We start from the raw sequence: 14,527 nt of genomic DNA on the forward strand, positions 1-14,527 counted from the left end.
GTGAATGATTATCCCATGAAATAAAATCGAGAAGAGTATTCTCAACAACTCATATGCCACACCCTAAAGTAAGCCTTATCTGCTTGGTCATCCACCTTATCAAAAGCAAATATATAAAAGCTGCAAACTACACAAAACAGAGCACTCAAAATAACTGCTGGCTACCTTGCAACCACAAACGCTCAACATCTATGCAACAAAACATAAATACTCCAAATACATTACCAACTTAATATGCTTGACACTCAACTTGTTACATACCCAAAGTAGAAATAAAATGCTTATCCCTCCTTCACCCTTCAACAACCTATACTTACAGATCCCCCTTCCCAACAAACATAGCAATGAAAAACATTGCAACAAAGCAATAAATAACTGCCATCCTAACTCAGTCTTGAGCACCATCAACCAGTCATGCACCGATCTGAAACCACACTCTCCAGACAAGTACAAGTTACATTTACTCATCTATGCTCTGTATATCACCCATTCCTTAAACACTACAAACAATGTTTTAACTCATCTGAAGGCCCTCCATTCCAATGATAAAACTACCATAATGAAGACATCGAGCATTTATTGCTCAATAAGCTCATCAACAGCTAACCAAACACAACCGCCTACTACACAGACACTAACCCACAACACAAATACTTGCATACCACAAAGAAACCAGCACACACTCACCACACAGGTACCAGACCACCACAGACACCATTTCATCATACATGTACCAGCCCATTACACAGATCCTGGCCAATGACACAGACACCCACCAACAACACATCAGCATAGTCCACAGATAACAGCTCACCACACACACACTTACCCACCAAGTCCAAGCCTTAAGGGTAAAAAAAATCTATGCTTTGAGTTCAAGACACTTACCTTGGAAGCCAGGAGGTTGTTGAATGCATGCATCACAGTGTGTCTTCGAGTTGGTGAGAGGTTAGTAGCAATGGCTGCCTCCCTAATAGCACAAAGAGACTGGGGGAACCAAGTGCTCCTTAAGTGGCTTCGCCCAGTCCTGGCTGCTGCCCGCCATCTGGTGATCAACACACTCAGCTCTACACCCTCACCCACTCCCACACCCCCACCTCTGTAATGAAAGATACCATTTCAAATCACAATACTCCACCTACCCTACAATCACATCGACACTTCCCAACCTAAAAAATACATACACACACACACAACCCTACCCCTAACAACAGATAATATAATTTCCCCATCATCAGTGACATGTGCTTATGTAATGCCCAAGCTTGATATGTGTAAACAAGGACATGAAGAGAAGACAGATGAAACCAAACTCAAAGAAGAGATATAATCATGGAAACTACACAGAACAAAAAAATTTCTATGGGAACATATGCTGGGAAATGGAGTCCAGTTGCTAAAAACCAGGGCACATTAGTCGAAGATTCTGTAAAATTTACAAAAAGCAAGTAAAAGCATAAGTAGATTTAGCTTCAAATATAGAGAATAGGGCCTATATGGTGTAGTGAATAGCATTACTGACCATGAGTCATACTTGGGCCTACCTGGGTTTGAATCCTGGGTGAGGCAAAGAACCTGCACTCAACTTAAGTGTTCATTTCTCCTCTGGGATGGTCGATAATGGGTATGTTATTTAGGCTAGGGTACATACGCATACATGTATGGAATTCAGGATCATCTGCCTGGTCCTCTTAATCTAGCAAAAAGCTACTCATTTTCCTTCTTAGAAAGCTCATAAGAATGTGGTGTTATTGGCATAATTGGAGGATGACTGACTATGGGGAGAAACAATCACTGCCAACCCAGCAACCCCAGGATTGGAACAGCCTTGTATCAGAGGTAGAGAACTTGATGTGTAAATTCACAACTAGAGGAGTTGTCTGACCCACGTAAATATCTGTCAAAAGGAGTTAAGGAGTTAATATGAGGGGCACATGTAAAATGTCAACCATCTGTCAAAGCCAATGCCTAAATATTTTGCCTCCCTTCAATATGGAAAGTGAATCACTTTTAATAATACATATGAATGCAGGTGGATTAGAAATAAAAGTAATAAAAAGAGCAAGTGTTTAAAGACTAAACTGAGAAAATCAGACCAGACAATGCAGAGACATAGACATCAATATAACCAGAGATGGAAACTGAGATATGAGTATTAGGAAGAAATAAAACTAAAAATGAAGACCTTCAGTTCAGAAAGTTACAACTCAAAGTTCTTATATGACTGAATATACATACAAAAGGAATAATATACATTCATCTTTGAGGCATATTACCATTATACTATAATCTTACTGGAAGAATTCATAAATTTACATACATTCATTCTAGCAATTACCACTGTACAAAGGCATAAAACTCATAATCCTGCATCTCTATTTCATCATTAATCTTGCATACTATCACAGACAACAAATGGCACAAGGTGGAACTAACCCATCATGGATATCAACCAGGAGGAATGTATCAAGTGGCCGCAGCGCCTGCGCCATGACTGTCCTTACAGCAGGTGGGAAGCTGGCCATAGCACGACTCAGGGCACGTCGTTCTCGTCCTACCCATGGCACCCGTCCAACACCCAGCACCTCATATCTAGTCAAAATTAGGAAAGTAACACTATCAACCTATATCTATAGAAAGACAAATAAATATACATCACGGGTAGGATTCAAACCCTGGAAGGAGTGTCCATCTACCTTGGTCACACAGAGGTCAAAAGACACAGCCGCCATTGAACTAATATTTTGCACTGTGTCACATCCTCAACTCAGTGAGGGTAACAGATTACTCTAATATGGCATCATGGCAAGATACTATGTTTAGAGAAAGACATATGTGTATATACATATATATATATATATATATATATATATATATATATATATATATATATATATATATATATATATATATATATATATATATATTTATTTTTATTTATTATACTTTGTCGTTGTCTCCCGCGTTTGCAAGGTAGCGCAAGGAAACAGACGAAAGAAATGGCCCAACCCCCCCCCCCATACACATGTATATACATACATCCACACACGCAAATATACATACCTACACAGCTTTCCATGGTTTACCCCAGACGCTTCACATGCCCTGATTCAATCCACTGACAGCACGTCAACCCCGGTATACCACATCGCTCCAATTCACTCTATTCCTTGCCCTCCTTTCACCCTCCTGCATGTTCAGGCCCCGATCACACAAAATCTTTTTCACTCCATCTTTCCACCTCCAATTTGGTCTCCCTCTTCTCCTCGTTCCCTCCACCTCCGACACATATATCCTCTTGGTCAATCTTTCCTCACTCATTCTCTCCATGTGCCCAAACCACTTCAAAACACCCTCTTCTGCTCTCTCAACCACGCTCTTTTTATTTCCACACATCTCTCTTACCCTTACGTTACTCACTCGATCAAACCACCTCACACCACACATTGTCCTCAAACATCTCATTTCCAGCACATCCATCCTCCTGCGCACAACTCTATCCATAGCCCACGCCTCGCAACCATACAACATTGTTGGAACCACTATTCCTTCAAACATACCCAATTTTGCTTTCCGAGATAATGTTCTCGACTTCCACACATTCTTCAAGGCCCCCAGAATTTTCGCCCCCTCCCCCACCCTATGATCCACTTCCGCTTCCATGGTTCCATCCGCTGCCAGATCCACTCCCAGATATCTAAAACACTTCACTTCCTCCAGTTTTTCTCCATTCAAACTCACCTCCCAATTGACTTGACCCTCAACCCTACTGTACCTAATAACCTTGCTCTTATTCACATTTACTCTTAACTTTCTTCTTCCACACACTTTACCAAACTCAGTCACCAGCTTCTGCAGTTTCTCACATGAATCAGCCACCAGCGCTGTATCATCAGCGAACAACAACTGACTCACTTCCCAAGCTCTCTCATCCCCAACAGACTTCATACTTGCCCCTCTTTCCAAAACTCTTGCATTTACCTCCCTAACAACCCCATCCATAAACAAATTAAACAACCATGGAGACATCACACACCCCTGCCACAAACCTACATTCACTGAGAACCAATCACTTTCCTCTCTTCCTACACGTACACATGCCTTACGTCCTCGATAAAAACTTTTCACTGCTTCTAACAACTTTCCTCCCACACCATATATTCTTAATACCTTCCACAGAGCATCTCTATCAACTCTATCATATGCCTTCTCCAGATCCATAAATGCTACATACAAATCCATTTGCTTTTCTAAGTATTTCTCACATACATTCTTCAAAGCAAACACCTGATCCACACATCCTCTACCACTTCTGAAACCACACTGCTCTTCCCCAATCTGATGCTCTGTACATGCCTTCACCCTCTCAATCAATACCCTCCCATATAATTTACCAGGAATACTCAACAAACTTATACCTCTGTAATTTGAGCACTCACTCTTATCCCCTTTGCCTTTGTACAATGACACTATGCACGCATTCCGCCAATCCTCAGGCACCTCACCATGAGTCATACATACATTAAATAACCTTACCAACCAGTCAACAATACAGTCACCCCCTTTTTTAATAAATTCCACTGCAATACCATCCAAACCTGCTGCCTTGCCGGCTTTCATCTTCCGCAAAGCTTTCACTACCTCTTCTCTGTTTACCAAATCATTTTCCCTAACCCTCTCACTTTGCACACCACCTCGACCAAAACACCCTATATCTGCCACTCTATCATCAAACACATTCAACAAATCTTCAAAATACTCACTCCATCTCCTTCTAACATCACCACTACTTGTTATCACCTCCCCATTTGCGCCCTTCACTGAAGTTCCCATTTGCTCCCTTGTCTTACGCACTTTATTTACCTCCTTCCAGAACATCTTTTTATTCTCCCTAAAATTTGATGATACTCTCTCACCCCACTCTCATTTGCCCTTTTTTTCACCTCTTGCACCTTTCTCTTGACCTCCTGTCTCTTTCTTTTATACATCTCCCACTCAATTGCATTTTTTTCCCTGCAAAAATCGTCCAAATGCCTCTCTCTTCTCTTTCACTAATACTCTTACTTCTTCATCATATATATATATATATTTTTATATATATATATAGTATATATATATATATTATATTATATATATATTATAATATATATATATAATATATATATTTTTTTTTTTTCAAACTATTCGCCATTTCCCGCATTAGCGAGGTAGCGTTAAGAACAGAGGACTGGGCCTTTGAGGGAATATCCTCATATGGCCCCCTTCTCTGTTCCTTCTTTTGGAAAATTTAAAAAAAAAAAAAATATATATATATATTATATATATATATATTATTATATATATATATTTTTTTTTTTTTTTGCCGCTGTCTCCCGCGTTTGCGAGGTAGCGCAAGGAAACAGACGAAAGAAATGGCCCAACCCACCCCAATACACATGTATATACATACGTCCACACACGCAAATATACATACCTACACAGCTTTCCATGGTTTACCCCAGACGCTTCACATGCCTTGATTCAATCCACTGACAGCACGTCAACCCCGGTATACCACATCGATCCAATTCACTCTATTCCTTGCATGCCTTTCACCCTCCCGCATATTCAGGCCCCGATCGCTCATAATCTTTTTCGCTTCATACTTCCACCTTCAATTTGGTCTCCCATTACTCCTTGTTCCCTTTACCTCTGACACATATATCTTCTTTGTCATTGCTGAGATGGCCTTGATTAGGGCAATCAGTAACCCAAGCTATCTCAGCTGAAATAAAATAAAAAATAAACGCATTTTCCATACCTTTCCCAAGTTCCCAGAGGCTTCATTAACACTGGCTGCACCTCCCTCCCTCGTAACTCCTCAAACACTTCTTGCAAAATGCGATCATATTTGGCCCTAAGGGTTACAGGCAGACGGTGGGTGAGTGTTTGGACGAGGTCTGGTGGGCGGGGACGATGGGTAGCACGGAGTTTGCGACAAGAAGTCATCACCAAACGAGCAAATTCAGCACGGCGATGTCTGGATGCAAAGGTAAGAGAATGTAAAAAAAAACATTTAAGTTTGAAAAGTAGTACTATGCATAGCACTAAACCTAAAAATAGCCTTCTTATGACAAAGCTTCAAAAACAACCACAATCAGTATCTGATGACTTAATAAAGATGACTCCAACAAAGTCACTGCTGCATACAGTAACTCTCAGTTTGCATCATTCATGGTTACCCACTAACTGCCTGTAGTATATGCAAAAAAATTTGTGTTTCATCCATCAAGAAAAAGATAAATACAAAGCAACCACACTCATTATCTGATGATCTAATATAAAAGAATCCTGCAAGTTCCATGTTCACTAAATTTGTGTAGAATATGCATAGTCAATGGTTACCTAGTCAATACAGGCAGAATACAAATGATCAATGTTTCTACAAACAATAAATTTTCAAACTGGTGGTCCAATGAATTAAAATTTACCAGCAACTTGGAGCTTAAGTATATCTAATTCATGTTCTGCATAGTTAACGATTACCCAACTAATACAGGTAAAATATCAAAAATCCACGTTTCTAAGAAGAATAAATTCCCAAACTGGTGGTCCAGTGAACTAAAGATTACCAGCAACTTGGAGCATGAGTTTTCAGAACTTGTGACTATGTTTATAATATGATGCTGTTCCCCGAGATACCAATTAGTCATCCTTCTTGATGTCTGAATACATGGCATTATACTATTCCCATAACCTTTACCCTCTTAATCACCCTATGGCTCACTTCCACATATATATATATATATATATATATATATATATATATATATATATATATATATATATATATATATATATATATATATATATATATATATTTTTTTTTTTTATACTTTGTCGCTGTCTCCCGCGTTTGCGAGGTAGCGCAAGGAAACAGACGAAAGAAATGGCCCAACCCCCCCCCCATACACATGTATATACATACGTCCACACACGCAAATATACATACCTACACAGCTTTCCATGGCTTACCCCAGACGCTTCACATGCCTTGATTCAATCCACTGACAGCACGTCAACCCCGGTATACCACATCGATCCAATTTACTCTATTCCTTGCCCTCCTTTCACCCTCCTGCATGTTCAGGCCCCGATCACACAAAATCTTTTTCACTCCATCTTTCCACCTCCAATTTGGTCTCCCTCTTCTCCTTGCTCCCTCCACCTCCGACACATATATCCTCTTGGTCAATCTTTCCTCACTCATTCTCTCCATGTGCCCAAAACCACTTCAAAACACCCTCTTCTGCTCTCTCAACCACGCTCTTTTTATTTCCACACATCTCTCTTACCCTTACGTTACTCACTCGATCAAACCACCTCACACCACACATTGTCCTCAAACATCTCATTTCCAGCACATCCATCCTCCTGCGCACAACTCTATCCATAGCCCACGCCTCGCAACCATACAACATTGTTGGAACCACTATTCCTTCAAACATACCCATTTTTGCTTTCCGAGATAATGTTCTCGACTTCCACACATTCTTCAAGGCTCCCAGAATTTTCGCCCCCTCCCCCACCCTATGATCCACTTCCGCTTCCATGGTTCCATCCGCTGCCAGATCCACTCCCAGATATCTAAAACACTTCACTTCCTCCAGTTTTTCTCCATTCAAACTCACCTCCCAATTGACTTGACCCTCAACCCTACTGTACCTAATAACCTTGCTCTTATTCACATTTACTCTTAACTTTCTTCTTCCACACACTTTACCAAACTCAGTCACCAGCTTCTGCAGTTTCTCACATGAATCAGCCACCAGCGCTGTATCATCAGCGAACAACAACTGACTCACTTCCCAAGCTCTCTCATCCCCAACAGACTTCATACTTGCCCCTCTTTCCAAAACTCTTGCATTTACCTCCCTAACAACCCCATCCATAAACAAATTAAACAACCATGGAGACATCACACACCCCTGCCGCAAACCTACATTCACTGAGAACCAATCACTTTCCTCTCTTCCTACACGTACACATGCCTTACATCCTCGATAAAAACTTTTCACTGCTTCTAACAACTTTCCTCCTACACCATATATTCTTAATACCTTCCACAGAGCATCTCTATCAACTCTATCATATGCCTTCTCCAGATCCATAAATGCTACATACAAATCCATTTGCTTTTCTAAGTATTTCTCACATACATTCTTCAAAGCAAACACCTGATCCACACATCCTCTACCACTTCTGAAACCACACTGCTCTTCCCCAATCTGATGCTCTGTACATGCCTTCACCCTCTCAATCAATACCCTCCCATATAATTTACCAGGAATACTCAACAAACTTATACCTCTGTAATTTGAGCACTCACTCTTATCCCCTTTGCCTTTGTACAATGACACTATGCACGCATTCCGCCAATCCTCAGGCACCTCACCATGAGTCATACATACATTAAATAACCTTACCAACCAGTCAACAATACAGTCACCCCCTTTTTTAATAAATTCCACCGCAATACCATCCAAACCTGCTGCCTTGCCGGCTTTCATCTTCCGCAAAGCTTTCACTACCTCTTCTCTGTTTACCAAATCATTTTCCCTAACCCTCTCACTTTGCACACCACCTCGACCAAAACACCCTATATCTGCCACTCTATCATCAAACACATTCAACAAATCTTCAAAATACTCACTCCATCTCCTTCTAACATCACCACTACTTGTTATCACCTCCCCATTTGCGCCCTTCACTGAAGTTCCCATTTGCTCCCTTGTCTTACGCACTTTATTTACCTCCTTCCAGAACATCTTTTTATTCTCCCTAAAATTTGATGATACTCTCTCACCCCAACTCTCATTTGCCCTTTTTTTCACCTCTTGCACCTTTCTCTTGACCTCCTGTCTCTTTCTTTTATACATCTCCCACTCAATTGCATTTTTTCCCTGCAAAAATCGTCCAAATGCCTCTCTCTTCTCTTTCACTAATACTCTTACTTCTTCATCATATATATATATATATATATATATATATATATATATATATATATATATATATATATATATATATATTTTTTTTTTTTAAACTATTCGCCATTTCCCGCGTTAGCGAGGTAGCGCTAAGAACAGAGGACTGGGCCTTTTTTGGAATATCCTCAACTGGCCCCCTCTGTTCCTTCTTTTGGAAAATTTAAAAAAAAAACAAGAGGGGAGGATTTCCAGCCCCCCGCTCCCTCCCCTTTTTGTCGCCTTCTACGACACGCAGGGAATACGTGGGAAGTATTCTTAATCCCCTATTTTAATGGATACAAGGTGGCCATGATAAGAGTACATAGTTGCACGAACCATCGCAGCTGAAAAAAAAAGTTTTGCAGCTGTATATTACATACATAACTGTAATAATTATAACTTACTGTACATCAGATATCCAATTTGATCTGTGGGAGCCACACACATAAGACAATCACAATCATTATCAACACCAGGCTATATGGCAGCAAAAACTAATCTAATATTAAATGAAGTAAATCCTCCCATCCCATATTCCACATCTGTCTCATCACATCAAAAATCAGCAAAGTTTTAAAAAAAAGTTACTTCAACAACCACAACTATGCCATACTACAGTAACAACAAATTCAGCAGTTGCTGAGAGTAAACAACAGCAACAACCAGCACAACCATGCTAAGCTACAAACTTCTAGGTAAGTATCTTTGGATGCACTATACCTCAACAACAATCACCAAAACATTTGCTCTACAAAAGCAATAATCAGTATAGCATATACTTTATGCAAACATAATTACCAAATTCATGCAACAATACAGAAACAAACTTCAGTATCTGTGGAATTACAACATTGTGTGGTTCAGCAGCTACAGCAACAATACCTAAACACTTTGATCATAACTATTCTTCTCCACAGAATTAGCCAGTCTGCACTTGTAAGATGTTTTATTACAACCTTAACTATCATAAATCATGATACAAAACAACAACCACCAGAACACCTGTGAAAGCGCCTGGCCTGGTGTATCCTGACCCTTCTTCGCTGAAGTAACTGGCTGTAGTCCCATGGGTTGGTGCCATCACCTACAGGGGCTGGGACTGCCCCATACTGAAAATGAATTACATTTCAATGCTCCACATTCTAACAAGTCCAAATCTTATCATGTAATTTGAAGAACAACTTAAAAATTTCCCAGGAGAAATAAAAATTTTGTTTTACAAATTCAAGTGTAACCTATATTGTAAATGCATTCCTGGTATTGTGTCACTCAAATTCTTCACTAAAACTGCAAAAACTTCCTTAATTCATGTGTGAATAAGAATTCTAAAAGGCCACATACAAGACTTTATCAAGTTTAATTCATGAAGAAACACCATATAACTGAGGACCAACCTTTCTGGATCGTGTAAGTGGCCTCATCCTATGGCGGAATTCAAAGGAAGGCTCTCTCACAGCGGCCATCATAGGGGTAGATTCCTTCAAGACTCCATATCCATTACCCTCCTGTGTACCATACAGTATTTCAATATAATCATTCTTATATAACAAAAGCACTAATTTGAGTTGTTCTTACTAAAGCAGGCCTGAAATTGTGTTACTGAACTGTTCAGGGTAACAAAGAAGAAAAGATGTTTGAATGCAAATGACAGCTCAGACATCACTATCCCTCATATGTCATATGTCGTGCTTTGCTTCATGTCCTAATAATGCATGTCTACTTCTGATCTGAATCACATGGAACGCAGTTAAGTGGCTGTCCAAACAATGTATCATGCAACACTGGCAAGACAAAAACCATCATGTAACTAGAATCAGTAACTCACATGTTGCTTTGTCAATAAATATCAATGTCCTACAGGGAAAAGTGAACACTGAAGAAAACTTTTAGAAAAACATTTTCAAAACATCTAGAGAGAGAATTGGCAAGGTGAGGAAGTGTAGCAGAGAGGCTCTAAAAGAAAATCTAAGGGGCCATAATCACCTCATCTCTTGAGGGTGACTGAAACAGTTATGAACCAAGTTAAACTCAAAAGTTATTTCTTACAAGTTGCCTGAAAGTCCAATAAAGTTCCATGGCCAAAGAAGAAGAAGTCTATAAGTTATGAGCCTGAGCAAGTTCAAGATTAAACCTTTTAAAAGTGGCATAACAACCAAAGTAAGATATGTCTTGGGCCATTCAATTCTTTAATTGATCTATAAGAGGTAAAATTAAGTTCTCAGGTAAACCTTCTCATAAGCAGCATAAAAATCAAACTAATGTTACGGGTCCTATGCCATCAAATCTTTAGATGCTATGAAACAGCTGTATAGCTTTGTGGCCAAAGTTGTTAGTTTCTTCAAGTTATAAGAAATGTTAATTTCCAGATTAAGCCTTTCTATAAGTTGTAAGAATCTAATGAAGTTCCATAGCCAAAAGATATATATGTCTTTTATTCATGTCAAATGTGGCAAATAAATAATTAAAGCCACTCAATTCTTTTGATGGTGGAAAACAATGGTATGTCTCAATCCCCTGTGGAAATTTGTTCATTTTTTCTAGGTCATGTTCCAGGGTAAAGCTTTTTGTAAGTGGCATAAAAAGAGAGTAGAGTCTTATACCACTCAATTTTTTTTTTTTTTTTTTTTTTTCATACTATCCGCCATTTCCCGCGACAGCGAGGTAGCGTTAAGAACAGAGGACTGGGCCTTTGAGGGAATATCCTCACCTGGCCCCCTTCTCTGTTCCTTCTTTTGGAAAATTAAAAAAAAAACGAGAGGGGAGGATTTCCAGCCCCCCGCTCCCTCCCCTTTTAGTCGCCTTCTGCGACACGCAGGGAATACGTGGTAAGTATTCTTAATCCCCTATCCCCTATCATTATTATTATTATTAGTATTTATTATGTTCAAAATCAAACACAAATTGTTTCTTCAGTTATCTACACCAGTTTACTTACCCACATCACCCACAAAAAGACTAAAAAAAAATCTTCACAATCTATTAAATTTTCCTGTACGTAAATTTAGATTGGCTATTATTAATAATGTTCGGCAGAAGACTTGGTGTAGGAATGTGAGAAAAACAAGCGGTGGTCATGCGTTTAGATCATGGAAGGAAGAATCTTATAATAACTTCATTCATAATAACCTGGAGCCACCACCATCTCTTCTTGCCCTCAAAATCAATGTAGCTATTTTTTTTCCCCATCACGAGGCCCAAAGTCGGGAATGTGGGCAGAAGTTGGATTGTTTTTTTTAAACGTCAAGTCTTATGAACATTGGGAAAGATGGAGAAGAAAAAAATAGTGAAGAAAGTAGTGATTTCGAATATCAAAAATGATTGAAATCTACAAAAATTTAGTAAAGGCGTTTAAAGCGTTTTTAGCTATTTTATGAAGTTTCATGGCCAAAGGCTGTAACTTTTCAGATGTATTGAAATCAAATAGTTATGGATCTCATGCAAATCAATTCTTCAAATTCTAAAAAATGATTCTATAAAGTTTCAAAGCCAAAGAGTAAATATTTGTTAAGTCATGAGGTAGATTATGGTATAGATTAAATCTTAATAGTTGGCATAATAAAATCTAAACCACAGCTGTGGGTGTTATGCAATTTAATTCTTCAAATGCCAAGAAACAACTGCATTAAATCTATTTAATAAGTATTTGGTTTATAATTTTAAAGTTATGAATAAGGTTAAGTGAAAAGAGAGTGCAACTCCAGACAGCAGACTAATGAATGACAGACAATGACAAGGATAAAGTAATCCTTGGGTACCTATCTGCACAGTATATGGAAAGCTTTACACTATCGAAGCCCCACAGTCAGCCCATGAAAGTAGATTGGGTGACCAGTCGCTGAAGCTTGAGAATTTCTGAGCAGTTACTTTGAACTAGACTATAGGAGCCAAAGTGCCTCAAATGTCTCATGATAATATAGTATTCCTTCCTCCTGGGAATGGCCCTAAGGAAGTTTCTGGTAATAATCTAAGCAACAATACACTCTCCTCTGTGGATACAGTTGAGACACTGATCGAATAGACCAAAGACCCTGCTTAGCTGCTTAGAGATTTATTACTTAGGAAAATATACAGAGGAGAGGCCAGAGAATTAATTGGTGGACTTATAATCTGAACAGAGGAGGCTACTGAAAAGTAAAGAAAATATTATCCCAGAAGTGCAGTGATCTTTTTATGATTTCAGAACCTTATAGAAAGAAAATCAATGACTGGCTGAATATTTCCTTGAACAATGGTCTGAATCTCAAAAGGTTTTTGATTTTCTTGAACACTGTAAGGCAGCTATGAATAAAATACAGTAGTCACATATTTGTATTACATGCACACAAACAGCTGTCAAAGGAAGATGATTTAATGATGATGAACAGAATCTTTTAAAAGCAGAATTCATTATCCATATTCCCTCCATTTTCAGAATTCTGTAAACTCTTGGAGAAAAAACTGAGAACACCATGTACTTTAACATTATCTCTTCTCATAAGACGTGGCAAGAGTATCAGATCCAGTTAGCAACAGAATTTTGCAACACCAAAGGTACTATGGAGGAAAGTGATTAAGAACACATGCAAAGTTAATAGATAGTGAGCAAGTTTCTTGTTTAAAAGAAACACAATTGTCCTAAGACAAAAGACTTGGTCTTAGCTTACAGGAAATTGGTTATGTAAATGAAGTGGGTTTCTTGTGAGGTGGAGGACCTAGAGGCCTTCAAGATAGAATATAAGAAGGTTCTAAGAAAAGTAAATCAGGGAATGTCACCTGAGAAGCTCAACGTGAATATGACCCCATTAGGTCTGAACGATCAAACTGTGTCTGAAAAGAGGAAATGAAAGCCACAACAGCAAGCTAGGGCTTACGGTCCATATCACCTCCTGCATGGGATGTTCATCAAACACGTGATAATCCCTAAATCCAGTAAATATAGTGGGCTAAAATTGAGTAAGTGGTGCCAAACAAAGAGGCAACCTCTATAGCATATACTTTTGCTGAATTGACTGGCTATACTTATTTTACTGGAGGAATATAATCCTCTCCGAATTACAGTCCATTCGTACATTGAGATCAGGATATTGATCCTCGCTCTCGAGACCTACAATGGCCTGAGAGCAACTTCAGGGTGACGGGTTACAACCAAGTAATTTGTTTGTCCAATCAGCGATACTGTGATTACTGTTTGTGTGCTAGAGGCAAAAAGTTTTACATTAAATGTTGCCCCATCTCTTAACCCTGAGTACACACACACACACACACACACACACACACACACACATATATATATATATATATATATATATATATATATATATATATATATATATATATATATATATATATATATATCTTTTCTTTCTTTAATACTATCTGCCATTTCCCGCATTAGCGAGGTAGCGTTTAGAACAGAGGACTGGGCCTTTGAGAGAATATCCTCACGTGGCCCCCTTCTCTGTTCCTTCTTTTAGAAAATTAAAAAAAAATGAGAGGGGAGGATTTCCAGCCCCCCCGCTCCCTTCCCTTTTAGTCGCCTGCTA

At 38.9% G+C, this 14,527-nt stretch overlaps 1 protein-coding gene across 1 annotated transcript in view; it reads right to left on the reverse strand.

Moving 5' to 3' along the window:
* The window catches only part of LOC139765996 (dynein axonemal heavy chain 7-like), a 178,548-nt gene extending 168,042 nt beyond the window's left edge, over positions 1-10,506 (reverse strand). The window contains 5 exon segments of the mRNA XM_071694035.1: positions 889-1,099; positions 2,437-2,592; positions 5,801-6,019; positions 10,008-10,114; positions 10,400-10,506. Of these exon segments, the coding sequence (XP_071550136.1) occupies positions 889-1,099; positions 2,437-2,592; positions 5,801-6,019; positions 10,008-10,114; positions 10,400-10,471 (765 nt within the window). The 5' untranslated portion in view covers positions 10,472-10,506.
* Positions 10,507-14,527: the final 4,021 nt, after the last annotated feature.

Source organism: Panulirus ornatus, chromosome 56, assembly GCF_036320965.1.
Source record: "Panulirus ornatus isolate Po-2019 chromosome 56, ASM3632096v1, whole genome shotgun sequence".
NCBI classification, from domain to species: domain Eukaryota; kingdom Metazoa; phylum Arthropoda; class Malacostraca; order Decapoda; family Palinuridae; genus Panulirus; species Panulirus ornatus.